This window comes from Typopeltis vanoorti, chromosome 23, assembly GCF_054136105.1.
Source record: "Typopeltis vanoorti isolate ZY-2024b chromosome 23, IOZ_Tvanoo_1.0, whole genome shotgun sequence".
Taxonomy (NCBI): domain Eukaryota; kingdom Metazoa; phylum Arthropoda; class Arachnida; order Uropygi; family Thelyphonidae; genus Typopeltis; species Typopeltis vanoorti.
This window is the reverse complement of record NC_143571.1, coordinates 80,762,307-80,785,302: the sequence shown is the minus strand read 5'-3', so window position 1 is coordinate 80,785,302 and position 22,996 is coordinate 80,762,307. Positions and strand designations below refer to the sequence as shown.

The 22,996-nt window shown below is 38.2% G+C and overlaps 1 protein-coding gene across 1 annotated transcript in view; it reads left to right on the top strand.

Annotated features, from left to right (window-relative positions):
* Nucleotides 1–429: 429 nt before the first annotated feature.
* The window catches only part of LOC150094028 (DNA repair protein XRCC1-like), a 191,547-nt gene continuing 168,980 nt past the window's right edge, over nt 430–22,996 (top strand). Inside the window, exons 1-2 of the mRNA XM_090413044.1 lie at nt 430–584; nt 18,983–19,180. Coding sequence (XP_090269170.1) covers nt 534–584; nt 18,983–19,180 — 249 coding nt within the window. The 5' untranslated portion in view covers nt 430–533. The remainder of the gene's footprint in view (nt 585–18,982; nt 19,181–22,996) is intronic.

Below are 22,996 nucleotides of genomic sequence, written 5' to 3'. Positions count from 1 at the left end.
ACTCTATGAATCTGACATATTTCATTTGTTAGCAGAATTTTAAGCTTACATGACTACTTTCGGTTCCATAATTATGATATTTGCACCACGGCTCCACTTCAAGTTCGTACTCAATTAAAATTGCACTCGCAACCCTTTCTCTAGCTCATCTTTTCTGTTGCAATCTCGCATTAGAGATTTCTTTATATAGTTATACCGATTGCTTCTAATATTTTTTCTCCCTCACATATCATTTAACATTTCCTTGAAGTAATTTATTTTTTATTTTTTACCTGTTAACATTTTTTAGCTGCAAACTCTTCATTGATAGGGTAAAAGCTCCTTATTTATGTTGTGCTTCCACGTCACGGGAGGGCGTGTGGTAAAAAAAACAAAAAAAAAACGGAAAATTGTTACCGCGGTTTTTAGAGGTTACGAAGAATGATGCGATGTGTCTTATGTTTGTGTGAATCAATCTAGCACACCAAAAAATAACGTTAACTGATTCATGGAAATAGTGCATATATTTATTTTCATTTATGTGGTAACTAAAGATGCCTGTTATAAAAGTGAAGCACGTTGTGTCTTTTAGCAGCGAAGATACGGTAGGAATTAGCCGCTGCATTTTTTTTTTTCGATTTCAGCAGTCTGTGAATATTTTAAGTTGTCAAAGATTATTATTATTACCCAAGACATCTGGGATTTCATGATCACAATTAAAAATACAACAACAACATAATAAATGAATATTATGATTTCCCATTCTGCACCCTTCGTATGAAAGCACTTAATATGAAACAAGTTTGTGTTCAATGGTTTAACTACTCCGTATGATTATATGAGTTTAGGTTTGTCCACTAGGATGATATTATGATTTATTTCCATAAATGACAAATTTCATTCAAATATGTTCATTCGCCACGGTGAAATTAAACGGGCAGAGCATCCATTTATTGATTACTTTATTCTTAGGGAATTACTTTGTTTGACGACATTTACCATATTTTACATGCACATTTAAGAATTGACAATAATTGCCGTTTTTATGGTCTCTCGACAGTCCTTCAGAGGATACCTTGAGAACTTTAGTGGACTCTTTTCAAGAAGAGCATTATGTAAAGCAACATGTTCTTAAAAAGGACCTCATCCAAAGCTCTCGCCATCACAGTAGGGTAGTCATGGCACTGATAAAAAAGTGAATTAAATGCATTTCAAATGATTATTTTTTAGTACATATCTACAAATGATGGACCAGATAATAGATTCTTATCAGTAACTTTCTTCCCAACTGGGCTATCTATCATGTGTCCAATATGATCACCTCTTGCATTTTAACTGTTCTAAAGAGCACTCCAAAGTACATCATCAGCATCTCCATCAGTGGTGTAGCTAGAGATTTTGCTACCCCTCTCAATAAACAACAAAAATACTACAAAAAGTCAAAACGACATATAGGGAAATAAATTAAAACACTATATTTATTTTTTAGGTGAAACTTTAATTTCAACATTCTAAAATGTTATTTTTCTTGCTTTTCTGTAGCAAAATCGTCGATGACACTGGAGAAGTATATTTCATAGTAATGTAGGTAATTCTTAATCAGTTTTATTTAGAAAAACTCCTCTCACAACTAGCAACAGTTACAGCAATTGTGAGGAAAATTCACAGTAGTATTACAATATGTGGAAATGAGTTCTCGAGACTGTATTTTAGAATTAACTGCAAAAGTTCAAAAAGGTTCAAAGTGCAGCCCGTGGGAAGACTGCCCCCTCTGCACCCCCCCTAGCTATGCCGCTGCTCTCCATATTTTAGTCTTTGCTGAATCCTTTTTTCTTTGTAATTTTTGCTTGTTTTACTAATATTTCATCCCCAATTTTTAAAATTTATTTATTATTATGTGACACCTATAAGGACTTATTATGGGAGGGCCCAGTACTCCACTACATACAATTTGCCATCTCTACTTAATCCTTCACTGCAGCCATCAATACAGCACTATCTAGTGTCTGCCACCGATAGTTTTTTTTTTTGTCTATAAGTTGTGTGTTTTCTTGACCAATATGCCTATATAAGAGGATGGTCTGAAAAGTTCTTGGCCTAACAATGAAAAAATGAATTTATAATTTCAAAATTATTTTTATTTTTCAACATAATCTCCCTTAAGACTAATACATTTATTCCAGCGATGCTCCAGCGCCATTATCCCGTCCCTGTAGTGGTTCTCAGTAAGATCTGTAAAATATTCTTCTACAGCTGCAATCACCTCTTGATTCAAAGAAAAATGCTGACCAGCAAGGAAGAGTTTTAGTGTTGGGAAGAGATAGAAGTCAGAGGGAGCCAAATCTGGGGAATAGGATGGATGTTCCAACAACTCATAGTGCAGATCCCTTAATTTTCCCATTGCCAAAACACTTTTGTGGGCAGTAGCTTGTCTTGATGAAAGATGATTTTTTTTCTTCTGCAAACTTAGTCTTTTCTCATGAATTTTTTTCATCTAGTCTGGTTAAAAGATCAGAATAATATTCCCTGGTTATTGTTTTATCCTTTTCAAGATAATTAATAAACAAAATGCTTTCATCATCCCAAAACACCGATGTCCAAAGTCAAAACACTGACTTTGGTGCTAAAAACCGGCTTCTGTGCACTGTTTTCACTGCTGTTTGGATTCTGGTGTGCAATGGTGAATCCAAGTCTCATCCGCAGTAATAAATTGACTCACAAAATCATTTTATTCTTGTTAAAACGCTCCAAGCACTGTTCAGAGATTTTCATGCGAGTGCGTTTTTGATCTGCTGTGAGGAAGCGCAGCACCCATCTTGCACAAAGCTTTTTCATTTGCAATTCTTCATGCAAAATATTTTTATTATTATGTGACACCTCCAGGGAGTCCAAAGACTCATTGAGGGAGAGTGTGCCAACAGCATCGAACGATTGAACCCCTTCCAACTACTAACCGCGCTAAAACTTGCTTAACTTTTTTGCTGAGCCATTAGTAGCAGAGGCTCTACCAATCTACCAACCTTTGCTGGCTATATATCCTATAATATATCCTACATGTTCTTTTGAAATGCCTATAGTCTCAGCAATTTCATGCACTTTGACTCGCCCGTCATCCAATACCATATTGTGTACTCGATCAATGATTTCTCATGTTGTTACACTTTTTGGACATCCTTCACATGGATCATCTTCAAGGCTGGTATGACCACATTTAAATTCGGCAGCCCATTTCTTAATTGTCAGAAACGAAGGAGAAGCTTGCCCATAAACTTTTATGAACTTTGAACGAATTTCTTTTGGTGTTAAATCTTCTTTTACAAAGAATTTTATAACTGCAGATATTCAATTTTATCCATTTCAAGGGATACAGACAACACTTTTGCTTCAGACAGCTATAGAAAACAAACTACTTGATAGAATGACTTGCAATTTCACATGGATACTTACGATAGATGTACCAACTTAGAAAAAAAAATCTCTTGCCGATGGTGTTGCCATCTATGGTTGAGGCCAAGAACTTTTCAGACCACCCTTGTAGAGGATAAATAACTGAGTTTGGGGGAATAAAAGCCCTACTACTTCTGTTTGTGATTGGCTGGCTTGCCTTCAATTGAATAAATTTAATTGAAACTCTATAAAGATTCCTCTCATCATTTCAAAAATTTGTGTTTTCCAATCAAAGGTTGCAATGTTCTGTTCTTCCAATTGTGCTATGGAGGTGCTAAGTTTGAGTGACTATAGTATCTAAAATTAGACCTGCTTATATGTTCTTGAGTATTAACAGCACTAAGGTATTTTCTAATATCTTTATTGTTAATTTCTTTCACCCTGGCATGCCATCTCTGCATGCCTAATATTCCTCAGACTCAGTTGGTGGTCTCCATTCTTTGATTAACTATTTTATTTAACCCATTTGTCAGATCTGTAAAAATTAGATAATAATGTCTTGTATACAATTATTGCCAGTTAGTGGATATGCTAACCGAGTGGTTAGCATATCCATTCTTCAGCCAAATTGCTGCGGGTTCGAATCCAGCCATGGGCATAGATGTTTGTGATTGTCTGTGGAAATAGTAGTGATGGTGGTTGGCGATAGATGCCGTTGGTGTAGTTGCGGTCAGTTGGTGGATTGAGTGGTGGAGACAAAGTTGTAGAGCAGGTGCCCTCCCTCGATGAGTCTTTGGACTCCCAGGAGGTCTCAAATAATAATAATAATACTGCTAACTTAGTGTTTTGGTTCATTTCTTGTTTGTTTCATATAAATTTATTCAAATAGTTTCCAGCCATATAGTCTTACTTATTGTATTATCTATTTCCATATGTAATTTTACACCTCCTTGCAAACTGTGTGTATAACAAAAAATGTGTAAATTTTATAGGATCACTATAGAGAATACATTTGGTTGGTGGTTTCAGTTTTGTTATTATTAGTGATTTTCCTGCCAAATTGCTATAAAAATTATTTGACTGAAGACTTGTTGTAGTAGACAGATTTAAGAGGGTAATATGATATGTTTTGAGTAGAGAATTAAGTTTAATATTTGCTAATTTAATGGCTTATTTGATGCTACTTTATTTACTGCCCATACAGTGGAGACAGGTTCATTCTGTTTCTGCTTATCCTAATTGAATATCAAACCACATTCCTATACATCTTTCAATTCTAACTGCTGATTTGCAAGTTAAGTATAAGTTGTGTATTGCTCTGTACAGGTTCTATTTATATCATACAGTTTACTGTTTGTAACAGGTTTTCCTTAATATCTTATATGCTTTCTCTTGATCAGCAAAACTCAAAACCAAACCAAACAGATCCTTATTATATGATTTATTGAAAGGTAAATATCTGTATTATCGACCAGTCTCTATTTGGCTGCTATTTGATAAGTTTATCTGTTCTCTTAAGAGCTTATTTATTTTTACAAAAATAATATGCCAAATATGATTATTCTTGGCCTACACGGCTAAAATTATTGAAAGTATTTCCTGTTTAAATCCAAAATAGTAATTACTGTTATGACAAAAATATTGCTGAAGCAGAATCAATTGTTGTTTAATCAATGAAATCAACCAAAATAAAATTGAAAGGTTAATAATTAACATTAAATTTAAGTAATTAAAGTAAGTAATGCTTGAATACTGATATTAAACATTACATTAGCCAGGCACTATCAGCCCGGGGGGGACTTTTGGCCTCAAGCACCACATGTCGCCACTGGGCACGGTCCTCTGCGACTGTCCACCACGTTCTGGTCTCCAGCCCGACAGCCTGCAGGTCTTCCTTCTCCTGATCCATCCATCTCTTTCTCGGTCTCCCTGGCAGCATCCCTGATTGGGGTCAGGCCTCCCACGCTTGTCTCACAGTCCTTTCGGGGCCCATATGGTACAGGTGTGCCCCAGCCACTGAAGATGCCGGGCTCACAGCTCCATCAAGACATCTGCCGAGTTGTATAAAGCGTGTATGGCAGCATTGGACCGCCTCCTCCAGACACCGTCTGCCATGACGCCTCCATAGATATGTCGTAGCATCTTATTCTCGAATACTCTTAGGTGATCGGCTTGTCTTGCAGTGAGAGTCCATGCTTCAGCACTGTAGAGGAGAACAGGCCTGATCAAAGTCTTGTATAGTCCCACCTTTGTAGTCCAAGACAGCAAGCGCAAGGAATAAAGGGGATGCACCTGATAATAGGCCACATTTGCAGCATTTACCCGACTCTGGACATCAGCCTCAACTTTGTTGTCTTCAGTCACGAAAGAACCCAAGTACCTAAATACCTTCACCCTCTCAAACTGTGCAGCTCCCTCTGGAGCTTGAGCAGCATGGCGACTCATAAAAAGGTATTTTGTCTTCTTGGCATTTATTTTCAGGCCAACTTTTTCTGCAGCTTCTTCAATAGCAGTAACCAATTCCACCACGTCATCCCATTGATGCGCCATGACGTTCAGGTTGTCAGCGTAGCCAAGAATCCTAACTTGCACCCCCATGTCGACTCCACCTGCCACTTGCTGTATGTTTCTAATTACTTTTTCCAACACTAGATTGAAGAGAATCGGAGAAAGCTCATCACCCTGCTTCACATTGGTCTGTACTTGAAACAGGTCCGAAAGGTCACCTTCTGCTTTTACTCTTGCTCTCGAACCAGCTACACACACCTGCGCCATTTTTCAGAGTTTTCGAGGAATTCCCAGCTCTTCTAACCCCTGCCATATTTTTGGGCATATCATTGAGTCATAGGCTTTAGAAAAGACTATGAAAATATTATGAACTTCCCGGTTATATTCCCAGCACTTTTCAAAAACTTGGCGCAGCGTGAAGAGTTGGTCTATTGTGGAACGGTTCCTCCTGAAGCCTGTCTGGTAGTCACCAAGGCACTCTTCTGCATATGGTGAGGCGCATTAGCATGATGTTAGACAGCACCTTGTAGCCAGTCGACAGCAGTGAGATGCCCCTATAGTTGTCGCATTGAGTCTTATCTCCTTTCTTATATACTGGGGATGATTAGCGACTCCTTCCACTCGTCCGGCAGCTGTTTTTCCGCTCACCAGATCATCAAGATGAGCAGCTGCTCCAGCAGGATGCCCCCACCATTCTTCAGGAGCTCCTCCGGTATGCAGTCCACTCCTGGAGCCTTATTATTTTTCAGCATGCGGATAGCACGAGTAATCTCACTAAATGTCGACTTTTCAATAAATAGCTCAGCAGTTTGATAAGGAGTATAATCCTCCGATATTGATGTTCCAGCATTGACATTCAGCAAGTTCGCAAAATATCTACGCCACTGAGTGAGAGCATCTTTTGAGTTTGTTAATAGATTTCCACTCTCATCTCTTATGGTTGCCACTTGTGTCTGGGCACCTCGCATGGCTTTGATCGTCCGGTACATCTCCCGTCCATTATTCGTCACCCTATTTCTCTCTATACTAGCCACCTTCTCATTAAGATGCTTCCGCTTTTCCCTGCATAGACATGTATTCACCACTCTTTTCACCCTCTGATATGCAGCTTTCTTCCTGATATCCGCTAGGTAGTTCAGTAGTGCTTCCCTTCGTTTCGCTGCAGCTTCTTCACATTGTCTATTAAACCATGCTTTTCTCCTTCTCTTTCTCTTTCCCACAGTTTTCGAGGCAGCTAACGCGACCGTATTTTTGATGGTGTACTGCATCCCATCCGGTTCATCCTCTTCCTCCTGTAACTCTCCAAAACGATTCTGCAACTCTAACTGGAAAGCCCGCTTGCCTTCTGCTTTTTTCAACTTGTCCAGGTTCCATGCTGATCGTATGGTAGGACATGCGGGCTTCTGAAATGCAATTCTATGCCTGAAATCGTAGGCTACCAGATAGTGGTCGCTATCTCCATTTGCTCCTCTGAAACTTCTCACATCATCTGAGATGGAGCTGTGGTGACATCGATACACTAGTACATGGTCTATTTAGTTAGCTGTTCTACTGTCCGGCGATCTCCAGGTCTGTTTGTGGACATCTTTATGCGCAAACATAGTGCTCTTTACAAAGCATCCCATAGCAGCAGCAAAACTCGCAAGTCGGATCACGTTATCATTGTACTCCTCATGTAGGTTCTCACTACCCACGAAAGGGCGCCACACATGCTCTCTCCCCAGCTTCGCGTTGAAATCTCCCACCACTAGCTTAATGTCATAGGACGGTAGATTATTACAAGTACGCTCAAGCACTTCGTAGAAACAACCTTTAGCTTCCTCCAAGCTCTCTTCAGTAGGCGCATAACAGTTCACGATAGACACATTTTGAAAACGTCCCTTAACTCTAATAGTACACAACCGATTGTTCACAGGTTTAAAATTTAAAATATTACACAAAAAGATATTAAAGGAATATGAAATTATGTTATATGGAAAAGAATTTCAGGTACTGTTCCATATTTTTCTTTAAAGAAGTTATTTTCAAATAGAAAGTAATGGTTAATGATGTCCAAGTTATTTTTATGATTTTGAAACCTGTCAGACTTCAAGACCCATTGCTAGGTTTGGGTGAATACAAAGTAGCAAAATATATCATACATGCACTTTTATAGGTTATCTGCATGAAGAAAATTTGAGGTGCATGAATCATTTCATAAGGCATTTATCCGCAGAACAGTTCAATAATTTCTTACAAATATCTACACTGACATGTATAACTGCATATAATGTAACTAAGTATTTTCATAATTTTCTCATTGTTGTAGCTTGCTTTAGGTAAAAAAAAAAAAAGTGTGGGATACTCCCAGGTATTTTGCTTTCTTAAAAGAACAATATCTTGGATGTTCATAGTGGCATTAAGTGATTCATAGATTAGATGAAGACTTACCCAGTTGCTACAAATTGCTCCGCTTATATGATTCTTTTTTAGAAATGCTTAACATTAATGCCACTAATATACATTCAAACAATTTTTTTTAAAGAATGATGCATAACAGTAGAAGTTGAAATATGTTAATGTGTATGTTGGTTGTGTAGAAGTATTGCTGCTTCAGTGTATTATGTCTGTAAATTGTGTATGGTCTAGTCAATTTGCCTGTCTTGCAGGATGAAAAACCCTGCAACTATATTTGGGTTTTGCTAACCTTACTCATTCTGTTTAAGTGGGCCATACTACCTTAGGTTAGCATTTCTCACACATTCTGGAATGCTAACAATATCGGATTCCTTGCTGATATGGTTTTTAATATTGTTCTGCCATTAATTCCACTTTGTCATGGCCATAATGTTATTTTTATTATTATTTTCTTGACTACTATGCAGTCACAAGACTCATTGTGAAGATCAAGCTGATCAATACAAAGTCTGTTTTACTACTCTAGATAAGGTAAGATAGTACCATTGCATAAGGGCAGTAGCAGACTGGAAGTTTATAATTATAGGCCAGTTTGTGTGTCATCAGTAGTTAAGATGTTGGAGAAATTAGTTAGGGACCTTATACAACATTGGGCAGATGAGGGTAATGTTATCTGTTAAGGAGTGCTCTAGTTTTAATAATATGCTGCTCTTGTTAACTTTATTATAAAAGGCTAGCATATTATTAAAATAAGAGCACTTGTTTTAATAATATGAGAGAAAGGCATATACTGCTATTTTCTTGGATTTAGTGGAGGCATGTGACAGGGTTTCACATGATAAGCTGATATTTAAGTTGCAGCACATGGGTTTGGATGTCAGGTTGATCAACTGGATTCAGGATTGGCTGTCTGATAGGTATCAGAGAGTTGTGTATGGTGGGGCAGTTTTAGGGAGCAGAGGGTTACAAGCGGGGTCCCACAGGTCTCGGTACTGGGACCTATATTGTTTAACCTTTATATCAATGACATTGTCAGTGGATTGCAGGGGGATATTCAGTTGTTTGCAGATGATGTGAAGCTGGGAAGGGTTATTAGTAATAGTGCAGATATGGTAGCCCTGCAAGAGGATTTGAATAAGCTAGATAGATGAGCAAATGACTAGAGGTGTCGGTTTAATGCAGCAAAATGTAAGGTCTTGAGGTTTGGGACACTGCATACTCTATTGGAGGAGCTATACTGGAGGAAGTAGGGAGACAAGAGATCTGGGGTTGATGATCGATAGAAACCTGAAATTCAGGGGACATATTGCAAAGGTGGTGAAGGTAACACAGAGGATTGCTGCAATAATGAGAAGGATGCTGACCTGCAGAGATAAAAGAGTTATCATTCCATTGTATAAGACCCTGATCAGACCACACTTAGACTATTGTTCTCAGATTTGGTCCCCAGGATTTGAAGGGGATAAATTAACTGTGAAAAGGGTACAGAGGCGGATAACAAAGATGGTTTCAAGACTATACAATGTTAGTTATGAGGATCGGCTGAAGGAATGTGGACTGCAGAGTTTGGTGGATAGAAGAAGGAGAGGTGATATGATTGAGACTTTTAAACTATTGAGAAGTGGTTACAGGGTTGACACTGGGGGAATTCTTTCGCTTGGTTGAACAGCGGGAAGGAGTGATGACAAGGGCCATCCCTGGAAGTTACGAAAGGAAACTGTGAGCAAGAAGGTAAGGAGTGGAATGCATTGCCTGATAGAGTGGTGAGAGCAAGAACAGTCGATGAGTTTAAGGAGTGGTATGATAGACTTTGTGTTTCCTAGGAGGGACCTCCCATTCTGAGTCTGGATAGATTTGTGTTTCCTAGGAGGGACCTCCCACTCTGAGTCTGGATAGATTTGTGTTTCCTAGGAAGGACCTCTGCCGATGAGTCTTTTGACTCCTTGGAGGCCTAAATAATAATAATAATAATCCTTAAACTCATTCACCATTTGTCCTTTCACCACTCTCTCAGACAATGCATTCCATGCTCCTGCCATTCCTCCATGCAAAAAATTTTCAACTTTTTCAACTCTTCAGGAGATAGTTTCTTGCCCTTGTTCCTTCCTTTCATTCTACCATATGAAAAATTTCCTCAGTGTTAATTTGATAATAACCGTTCAATGGCTTAATTATCTCAATCATATTTGCCTTTGTCTTCTATTTGTCAAACTCTGAATGCTCCCAGGTAGTCCTCATAAATAGCATTGTACAGTCCTTTCTTGTATAGAGAGACCTGTAGAGTTTCCATAATTAAACATTCACATGTGCATCACAGTAGAATATTATATTTATTTTAAAAATATTTCATCTTATGTATCATAAGACATCATGAGTAAGATGGAAGAACAAAGGTAAGGAATTTGAACATTAGAACAGTGCATGTGCCAAATATGAATCCTATACTAGTAGTTGCATGTTAAGTGAAAACTATTGGACTGAAATGATAAGTAATTAAATTAATTATTATAATATAATAACACAATCGAGTATAACAATTTCCCAAACTTTTGGAATGATAAGGCAATCATCATGAGTACGTTATGCATGTTTGTTAAGTTAAAACTATTTGGCTGAAATGATAATTATATTAATTATTATAATTTTGTATTTAAATTTTGATACTGTACTTGCTGAATGAAAGTACAGCATATGATGCATGCAAGAGATCAGAAGAAAGAGATAAAGGGAAAAATCAGGAGAGTGGTACTCAAGGGACAGAAGTGCTTGGCAGAGGAAACAGTAGTAATGTGAGAGATGAAGAGGGAACAGGAATGCAAGAGAAACAGGGAAATGGGATGAGCGTGGGTAGACATAGAGACATGGCATAGGTAGAGTGGATGTTGAAAGTGGCAGTGAATGTGTGTGTGTGAAGATGGAGTATATTGCAATGTGGGTGGGGAAGTTGAAACTGAGCAGATATATGTGGTGATAAAGGTGATTGGGCAGGTGTGGTAGGGAAATCACAACCAACACATGGCTTGGATAGGACTGGCTATAGACCTAAGAATGAACTGCTGTTTGTTTACAAATGTTAGAAGTATCAGAAATAAGGGGGATGAAATGGTTTCAGTGATTGAGTTTATTTGCCCCAAAATCATTGAAATAAGGGTAACATGGTTGAATGAAGATGATATTATAACAGGAATAGAAATGGAACGATGCAATATTTTTAATGAGGATAGAAAGGACAAGAAGGGAGGGGGAAGTGCTTCTGATGATAGCAGGGGAATTAAGTTCACATGAGGTAGACATGAAAGGAGGAAATAGTGCAATGGTTATGAGGCATTGTGGTATAACATGGAGGTTGAGACGAAGACATATTTAGTTGGATGTTGTTATAGGCCTAGAAATGTGGAGGGTGGTGATGAAGAAATTTATAAACAATTTGGATTAGTGATCAAAGGAAGGGTAATTATTATGGCTAATTTTAATTATGGCAGCATAGATTGGAATGAAGAGATATCATTTGGGAATAAGGAAAATGAATTTCTCGAGTTCTTGAGAGATACTATCTCAGGCAGCACGTAAAGAAGGGCACGTGAGGATTGAAAGTTCTAGATCTGATCATTTCATCAGAGGATATAATTGTGAGAGGGGGTTTCACACTTTCCTCCAGTTGGTGAAAGTGGTTATGAAGTAATCACCTGTGTTGTGACTAGTCATATGCAGACTTTTGTGAGGAAAGGATATATTGTGGAATTATAAGGCTGGTGATTATGACAAGCTTAGGAGACAGCTTGGAGCTGTAACATGGAATGTGGAGTTGAGCAGTAAGGAAATAAATGCTACATGAGAACTGACAAAGAAAAACATAACAGCATCAATTGTGAATGTATTCCAGAGGCCAAAAGGCTGAATAAGGTAGGTGTAAAATGAATGAATGTGAAGCTTAAGCATGAAACCTGGAAAAAACAAAGTGCTTTGAAGGAAGTACAAGATGAATAATGGTAATAATCATTCACTTGAAGAGTATAAAGAACAAGCTAGGAGAGGGATTCAGTAAGGAAAACAAAATTCAAAAGTAGAGTGTGAGCAGAAATTGTCAAATCAGGCAAAGAAAAACTCTGTAGAGTTTTTTGGATATATGGCAAGTAGAAGGAAGAATGATCATGGTAAGATGAAGTTAAGTTATATGTGTGATCAGGGTGGAATCAGGAATTAAATGTAGAGGACATAGGAGGGGATGGTTTAATTGTTAGTGAGCAGGCAGTATTTGAGGAAATAAATAACCTTGATGTTAATAAGGCAATAGGATTTGATGACATATCACCATGCATCTTAAGGGAATGTTCCAGGGAATTGGCATGCCTGTTTAAGAAACGTCTTACAACAGCACAGGTTCCAAGGGAGTGGAAGGAGGGTAGAATTATTCCACTGTATAAAATAGTGATAAGGCTGTAGCTTCAAATGTGGCTGGTCTGTATATCTGGAGTTGTGGTGAAGGTACTGGAGAGATAGGTGAGAAGTAGGATACAGGAATAGGTTGATAACATCAGTATTCCCTGTGGTTATCAGCATTGGTTTGTTAAGGAGGAGATCATGTTTCATTAACTTATGTACTATAACAAGGTGACAAATACCTCAGGCAGGAGAGATGCATATACAGTGGTGTACTTAGATTTTGCAAAGGCTTTTGATAGACTGTCACATGACAAGCTCTTAAATAAATTGAATCAGATGGAATTGGATAACAGACTTCTGAGTTGGATCAGGGACTAGCTTTCGGATAGGTATCATTTCCAAAAGAGAGACCAAAAGAGAAAGGTCACTAGTGTTGTGCCATAGGGGTCAGTTTTGGGGCCATTATTCAATTTGTGTGTTAATGATATTGAGATGGGTTTAACTAGTGATATGCAGCTGTTTGCAGATGATGCAAAACTGGAGAGAGCAATGGAGTCAAGTGGATGTTATGGCCTTACAAGAGGACTTGAATAGATTGCATGAATGGACAAGTAAACGGAACTGTCAGTCAGTTCAATGTTTCAAAGTGTAAGGTTTTGAGATTTGATAAACAACAGTGGGATGCAAAGTATACACTTGGTGGGGAAACTTGAATGGAAGTAGAGGAGATGAGCGATCTAGGAATGATGGTGGACAATGACTTGAAATTCAGGAGCCACATTGCACAATTTGTGAAGACATCACATTGGATAATGGCAATGATGCAGAGGACACTGACATTCAGAAATAGTGAGGTTACGATACCATTGTATAAGGCCTTGATCAGGCCTCATATGGATTATTGTGCACAGATTTGGTCGCCGGGTTTTCACATGGTGATGAGGATGTGTTCCAGAGAAGATTCACAAAGATGGTCAGTAGTCTTTGGAATGTGGAGTATGAGGACAGATTGAGAGAATGTAAGCTGCAGAGCCTCGTGAATATCTCAATCATATCCCCCCCCCCCCTTGAGGAAGAGGAGGGGGGATATGATTGAGACATATAAGCTAGTCAATTGGGTCGACATGGAATAGATTTTTCATAGAATGGGAGGGGGGGGTAGAACAAGAGGCCATTGTTGGAAACTGTATAAGGGGGTGTGAGCAGAGGAGTAGGTTCTTTGCATGGAGAATGGTCGGTGAGTGGAATGCATTGCCTGTGTGTGTCACATTGAATCAGTTTAAAGCATGATTGAATGAGCAGTTTGTACAATAATGTGTACTTTCCCACAATGAGTCTCTGACTCATTGGAGGTCAAATGTTAATAATAATATATAGTATAACAATTTGTCAAACTTTTGGAATGGTAAGGCAGTCATTACGATTACTTTATGTAATCATTATGTAAGACAAAATATTTGTAAAATAAATATAGTTTCCTACTGTGGCACATATGCGATTGTTTGATTATTGTACAGTCCTAATATCATTTTTTTATCCACCTCTGTACCCTCTTACTTTATCCCGTTCGAATCCTAGGGACTGATTCATTCAGATCTGAGCACAGTTGTTTTAGCAACTGTTAATTTGTTAAACCATAAGGTTTAACAAATTAACATAATTTCACAAAGAAAAGAGTGAATAATATGTTTAATAGCCAAATATTTCAGGTTGAAAATTCTAAGTCATCAGTGGCATTGGGCAGTTTGAATAAAAGGTGGAACACAAACATAATGATAAAATTATTACAGAGTAATGAAATAACACTTCTAAAAAAAAATTTATGATTTGTAGAATATTTGACTAGGTTTCCTAGCCATCATTAGTATGATTGAATAGAGATAAACACAATAAGAACAATTAAATTGCAAGCACATGACAATATATGCCATCAACTGCAGTAGGATAACTCCTATAAATATAATTAACTCCTATACCTACAATTTTTTTTTCTCATTTTTCTCTTTACTTGTTACATTTTTTTATAGATATTTTAATATAAAATTAAAAAGTTACTGTGGTGGAATGTATAGTGTCTCTTCTCTATAACTAGCAGGTTATTGGTGTGAATCCATTCAAAGCTCTAAGCTCTATAACTGAGAGGAGACCTCCACATAGCCTTCAAAGGAATGCAGAGAACCTACCAAGGCTTCTGACCTAATGTCCAGTTCTCACCTTCTCGTGGTGCACCCTGTTAGGTACCTACCTGAATACTGAACGAATGAGGATGGGCTGGCAATTTGGGATTTAGCCTACCAAATTGTATTCTTATTGGCCAGAATTTCAAATGATGGTACAACATGACAGAATTTCATGCTGGCTGAGCCATTGCCTGGTTAAACAAGGCCCCCGTTGTTTTCGCAGGGCAAATATCAAAAAGTCAACTACTGGAACAAATCCTAAAACTTACCCCCAACTCAATGCCACCAGAGTTCAAGATCGGTACTGTCAACATATGAAGCCTGAATGGCAAAGAAATGGAGCTAGCTGAGGAATTGGATAAGTATCAGATTGACATAATAAGGATGACTTAAACAAAAAAGACCAAACTGGTGAGATCTTTCTGAGCAATAAATACAAAATGTTATATTGTATTTATATTCAATTTATATTCAAAATGTTATATTGTATTTATATTGTATTTCTATTGACAATCAAGGAAAAGAAGGAGTAGCCATAGTATTCAACACTAAATACTAGGCTAATCTTCTTGAATGGCAGGCAGTCTCAAGTAGAGTGATGTGGGCAAATATGAGAATGGGGAACTGGACAATGACACCTATTTGTGCCTATGGTCCCACAGAAGGTTCTACTAAGGTAGAAATGGAGGAATTTTTGGATGCTTTAGAAAAATCAACTGATACAATGAAAAAGGAAAAGTTGGTCCTTGTTGGGGATCTAAATAGCAGAATAGGAAATGATTGTCTGACATACAAAAATATTTTGGGAAAGTTTGGAGAAAAGAGCAAAGCTAATAATAATGGCAAATACCTGTTGAATTTCTGCTCAGCACATGGACTGGTTATTACTAACACGATATTCCAACATAAAAATGTGCACATATTCACATGGAGAGACGAGACAAGGAATAAGAAAAGTCTCATTGACTATGTTATTGTTGACAGTGATGTTTTTCCACTGGTGCAGAACACCAGAGTGTACAGAGGATTTGAAATTGGAAGTGATCACCATTTAGTCTTGAGCAGGATAAAATTGGATTTCATATTGAAAAGAATGACATGTAAGAAAGTTTTAAAGAGAATAAAAGTTGAGCAGCTCTCAGATGTGAACTGTAGACTAAAATACGCAATGATGATTGAAGAAAAAATGAAAGAGTTTGAGAGCCGGAACAAAACCTTGAAGATTCAGTGGCAAACCTTGAAGAAAACCCTGATTGATTCAGCCAGAGAGGCATGTGATGAGGTTGTCTGTAAGGATAGAAAAATCAGAACTCCATGGTGGACACATTAAGTTAAAGAGGCAGTGAAGAAAAAGAAGAAAACATATTAAAAGTTCCTGCAAATAAGTCAGCTTGTGCTCTTAGAGAATACAGAGACAAATGTAAGAAAGCTAAACACTGTGTAAAAGTATCTAAACAAAAGTCATGGGAGGACTTTGGCAAGAAAATAGAAAATAAATTTTCTCCTGTTTTCATGTCACCTTTATCAGGTGACATGAAAACAGGAGAAAAAAGATATCCTTGAAGTTAAGAGTAATTACTTTGAGAAATTGCTAAATGAAACAAGCAGTGATAACAGCACAGTAGTAAAAAACACTGACCAGGCATGCAGTCAGGAATACATATCCATTCTTGAAGTAGAAAAAGCCATGAAAAGCCTGAAATGTGGAAAGGCAGCAGGATTAGATGATATTTGACCAGAAATGCTCAAGTATGAAGATATAAAAGTCATACAGTGACTGCACTGCATAGTTCAGAAGGCCTGGACAGAGGTGACGAATTCCAGATGACTCAAGTGGAGCTCTCATAGTACCCCTATATAAAAAGGGAAATAAAACTGAATGTGAGAATTACAGAGGTAATTCCCTACTGAGTGCTCCTGGCAAGATCTATGCAAGTATACTTGAGAAATGGTCGAGAAGAATTGTGGAAGAAAAGCTTGGTGAAGAACAAGCTGGATTCAGGCCAAATAGAGGCTGTCAGGATCAGATCTTCACTTTACGACAAATAGTCGAGAAAGCATGGGAATATAACAAAGATCTGTATTTAAGTTTTGTCGATTTGGAAAAGTCATATGACAAGGTGCCAAGAGAGAAGCTATTCAATATGCTGCAGTTATATGGTGTCAATGGGGCATTATATCAAGCACTACTTAGTCTTTATTTGAGTTGTAGGTCAGCAGTTAGAATTGAAGGAACTACAGGAAGATGGTTTAATGTTAAATCTGGTGTGAGAAAAGGATGTACATTATCCCCTCTCTTAGACATTATCTATATGGATCACATTATGAAGGAAAGTGGTATTAAACCTGATATCAAAATTGGAGGTGTTAATCTTAGCTCTTTGCTTTATGCAGATGATGTTATACTTCTAAATAAATCCACTACAAGTCTGCAAGATTCCCTGACTAAATTGAATAACTGTTGTAATAGATATGGAAAGGTCAGCATTAAAAAGACAAAGGCAATGAAAATAGGCAGAAACATTGAAAATATCAACTCATTGTGAATGGAGAACCTATAGAACAAGTAAAACATTTCAGCTACTTAGGCACGATTTTTAGTGAAGATGGTAAGTTAAATATGGAAATAGACAATAGAATCAACAAAGCTGGTATGGTAGGAAGTCAACTGAATAAATTTATATCGATTAAGAGAGAAATTAGCCAAAACACTAAATTAGCTGTATACAAGACAGTGTTTAAACCGATTTTAACTTATGGATCTGAGAGCTGGGTTAGATGTCAAACACTTGATCAAAGACTAGAGAATGCAGATATGAGAGTCCTGAGAAAGATTAGGGGCATGAACAGATGGCATCAATGGCAATATTATATTAAAAACGAGGATATTAGGAAATAACTTGATATTGTCAGCATCCAGGAATTCATTAGCAGGGTTAATCTCAGGTGGTATGGTCACTTAAGCAGAATGAGAGAGGAAAGATTAGCAAAACAAGTGTTCTCTGCCAGGTTGGCAGGAAAAAGACCCAGAGGAAGACCAAGATATAGGTGGATTGATACAGTAAAAAGTACCTTAGAAGACAGAAATATAAGACCTGATAATATTGGAGTCTTGACATTTAACAGACTGATTTGGAGGAAAATTGTAAATAGGAAGTTAGTAATGATGTAAAGTTTTCATGTAGTACTATCATATCCTGTACATCCCTTGAGGGTATATATCAGGAATTTGATGATGATGGTATGAATGTTTTGTCAATGTATTTTAGCAGTAAATGGTTTTCTCAGCTGCTAAGAGATCCCACCTTTTTTTTTTTTTTTTTTTACTTATTATTATTCATAACCTCCATTGAATTCTAAAATTCATTGTAGGAGTACCACCCTAGAAAACAGTCCATCATACCACTCCTTGAAGCAAAAACAGTGAATGAGCTCTCACTACCCTTATCAGGCAATGCATTCCAATTTCAGTCAACCTCCATGCAAAGAAACCTCTCCTTATCCTCTTGATCACAACTTACTTTTGCAACTTCCAGGGATAGCCTCTTTCCTCGTTCCTTCCCCCTGTTCGACCAAACAAAATCTCCCTAGTGTCAACCCTGTAACTACCTCTCAACAATTTAAATGTTTCATTCCTATCACCTCTCCTTCTGTCTACCAAACTTTGCAGTCTACATTCCCTCAGTCTGTCCTTATAACTAGTGTTGTGTAGTCCTGATATCATTTTTTTACACTGATTTTATTTAATTTTTTTACTTTTTGGAAATCTGAGGTGGCTTGAGAAAGTGTCCTTTTTGGTTTGGATTATACAATCTGGATCAGGGTTCCCAGATTGTATAATCCTCTGCTCATCCACAGTACTAATGTACTCTAGGCTTCTTTCATGGGTAGGATTCACACACACAAATGTTTTGCTTGGTTTGCAGTAATCTTTCTTGCTTAGGAATATTATGGACAAACTTGACTACAAATAACTTAGTAATTTATTTACTACACAAGTTAGTTCCCCACCCCTCTTCCACTCTGGTGGACTTGGTTTTTGAAGGTTATACTACTTTCATAATTCTCTTATATAATAATTGTCTGATTTCAAGTGAGTTTTTTCTAATGTATTTTATGGATATAGTCAGGTACTTTATATTTTATAGGTACACAAAGCTGGAAACTTATTGAAAACTGAGACCTATCGTAAATGGAAGTGTGCTTCTTCTGGTGAGAAACAAGCATCAGTTATTTTACAGTTTGAGAAAGCTACACAGATTCATTCAATTGACATTGGTAATGATGGATCAGCTTTCATAGAAGTATTAGTAAGTCGCTCATCAGATACTTCAAAAGATTATCAGGTAAGAAGAGATTTTTCTATTGTGAGTTATTAATAAAGAAAAGTAGAGAACTTCGACCAAAATTCAGAGCAGAAATTGTGTGTAATGCAAAATGTACAGTGACTTTTCTGAATTAAATTTAACAGAACAGTAAAATGTAGAATTTTATTTATTTACTTATTTTTGGAGAGAATAAATTTCTCATCCATAAAGGGTTGTAAACCTGTACTACAAACCTGGGTAGGCCAAGGACTTATTTTATTTATATATACAGATAATGGACAAAAAAAATGGAAACAGTGACATGTTTCATTAATATGGGGTTGATCTGCCATGGGTGTTTAGTGCAGTCTGTATTCTTTGAGGTAGAGACTCTCAGTGCTTGGAACTCAACAGGAGGAATTTTACACCATTTGACTGACAGAAACTGGATGAATTCGCTTTTGTTCTTTGGAGGCGGGAAATGTTGCCTGAGAACTTGCTGCAAAGTGTCCCATAAATGTTCTATAGGATTTAAGTTGGTGATTGGGATGGCCATGGCAGACAGGACTCCTCACCACCATGTTTTGCAAACTACTGGGTGATCACATTTGCTTGATGAATTGGAGTGCTATCCTCTGTGCCTGTCTGCATAGGAGAAAAGTGTGAAAATATGGGATGAAGATGATCACTTATGATTGAAAGATAACATGCAGCATTCACTTTGCCTTCCAATACAACAAGTGGACCCAAATCATGCCATGAGAATGCACCCCAGACCATCACAGAACCATCAAAAACTTTCACAGTTGGAAACAAGCACTCTGGCTGGTAAACTTCCTTTAACTGACAGCACACACATATTTGTCTATTTGCAGCAAAAAAACGTGAATGTGGATTTATCGGACCATATCACATCCCTCCATTGTTGTGTAGTCCACTGCTTGTGATCTTTGTACTATTGGGTGCAATGACTTTCCATTGATGGAAGTGATCAAAGGCTTGCTTAAGGCAACCTGACCATGATCTCCAACTCTGTGTATTTTTGGCACAGAGTTTTTGTTGAAATGGGTTTTTCACGACCAGTGTTGAATTTTTCATACAATTGCTGAGCAGTAGCCCACCTATTTTTTTGTGATGATACAGTTCACTAATGCTCAAATGTCTCTCTCTTGTAGTAAGTGCTTTTCATCCACCATTGCATTTTGCTGATGATGATGTTTGTCCTGTCGACTGCCATGTTGACATAACCTTAGAGACTGTTCCTCAACTAACATGCAATTTCAGCTGTTCTGGTCAAAGATGCACCTGCCAGCCTGTCTCCAACAATCATGTCCCTTCCAAAGTCACTGAAGTCCTCTCTGAATTCCATTCTAACATGCAATAAACAATGGCATTTAAACAGATAAAAACAGAAAGGAAAGATGGATCTCATCCATCCATGAACTTGATTTCACCACATCTAGCTGGAAAAGTTGGTCACTTCTGAGAAAATTAGGTGGAGCAGAACCAACAACACACAAAACAACAGAGATAACTCCTGATCCAATGGCTAATTATTTATTGAAAAACCTCTAAGATACATCCCAGCTCTATCATGAAAATTACTGTGCAATCTTCCATCAGACAAATCCTGAAGACAGGACTCGAGCTTTCTGAACTTGTATACCCAGTATCTCGGGAAGAGGTACAGGTAGTCTTAAAACTCACCAAGAATGGCAAGGCTGCAGGCGTGGATGGTATCCTCCCTGAGTTTCTAAAACATCTCGGTCAACAAGGCCAAACATGGCTGGCCGCCCTTTTCTCAGAAATTATAATGACTGGCAAACTACCAAATCTGTGGTCAGAAGCCAAAATAATTGTCGTGCCCAAACCAGGGAAAGATCTAAATGATGTGAACAATCTATGACCTATCTCCTTGCTTTGCCCCACCTTTAATTTGAAAGAATTCTCCTTAAAAGAATTTCATCACTCATCGAAAGAGCACTCACGATTGAACAAGCTGGTTTCAGGCCAGGAAGAAGTTGCTGTGACCAGGTCCTAGCCCTGACAACACAGATTGAAGCAGGCTTCCAGAAGAAACTTAAATCTGGATTCACTTTCATCGACCTAACATCTCATCTCATCTCATCTTCCTTATACCCTCTTTTACCTTGCGGTGTCGAGGGTCCATTGATCATCGGACCTCACTCCGTTTACAGGATAAGGTGGTCAGCCTTATGCCCCAGTGTATCCTATGGCCTGTAGTGTTGAGTTCTCAAGGCCAGTTTGCCTGCTTTGCGGGATGAAAAACCCCAGAATAAACTGGGGAAAAAACCCTGCTGTCCATGCCCAAGACTGGCTAACTTGGCTATGGCTGAGGAAGATCCTTCAGCTCCTCACGTCACCGACGGGAATCGAACCTAGGACACTCCTTCCCCAGGCATAGCCACTAGGCTAACCGTGCGACCTAACATCAGCTTATGAAACATGGAGGCCCCTGAACCCTGAATCAGGGACCTCCTCCAAAAGCTAGGAAATATTATAAGGTGCAAAAAAACTTTCCAGCTTTTTGAATCCATTCTCTCCAAAAGAAAGATCCGGGTTCATATTGGCAGGAAAAAGAGGCCCAGATTCCTTAACAACAGTCTCCCTCAGAGCTCTGTGTTATTCCCTTTACCTTTTAACATCTACGTGTACAACTTACCACATACCAGCTCAAGCAAGTATATGTACGCTGATGACCTAGCAATCCTACATCAATCTACCTCCATTGCCAACCTGGAATCAACCTTGAACACAGACCTGAACATCCTGGAAGAGTACTTCAAGCAGTGGTACTTGAAACCAAATCCAACAAAAACTGTGTCTGCAGCATTTCACCTGAACAATGCAGAGGCGAACCTCAGCCTTTCTTTCTGTGAAAAAATGGTAGAATATGAACCTCACCCGAAATACCTTGGAGTGTGCCTGAACAGAAGCCTAACCTATAAAAGGCACATCACCAACTTGTCCAACAAAATTAAAATGAGAAACAATATCATTTCGAGGCTTGCTGGAACAACCTGGGGTTGTGATGCAGAAGTTCTAAGGTTGTCTGAACTAGCCCTTGCATTCTCTGCAGCAGAATATTGTGCCCCTGTCTGGGAAAGAAGTGCACATACTAACATTATTGACACCCAGCTAAACTCTACCATGCACACAATTAGTGGGACAGTGAGAAGCACCCCTCTCTCCTGGATGCCTGTCCTATCTAACATTGCTCCACCAAACATACGGAAAAGACAAGCCTCAATTAAAGAATTTAATAAAGCAATGAGCAACCCATTCCTGCCCCTGTACCAGACTCTCATAAATCCACCTAGTCTTCGCCTAAAATCTAGAAAGTCTCTCTGGTCCATGGATGAACTCTCTTCAGCTGCCCTGCCATCAACACCTGACATGTGGAGAGAATACTGGTCCAATAATCTCCCAACAAATGGCTTCCTGGTAGAAGAACCCTGTGCTCTGTAGCCTGGTTTTGCTCTTCCTAGGAAGATTTGGTCATCAATCAACAGGATCAGAACTAACCAGGGCAGATCTGGCTACCTACATAACCAGATCTGGCTACATAAATGTGGGCTGTTAGACCACCCTTATTGTGTTGTTTTAAGGATACTTGCGACATAAGACTGAATGATATAATCACGTAATCACAAGAAAGATATTTATTTAACCAAATATTTCGGTCTGGAAATAGCAGACCATCGTCGGTGGTATTACAAGAACAGTTTAAAAAAATATACAAGCTAGAATACTAACAATAGATCGTTGAAATTAGAACATGCCGCGTGATGTTATATCACTAAGTATGAAACGAAATATTTTGAAGTAGAAACA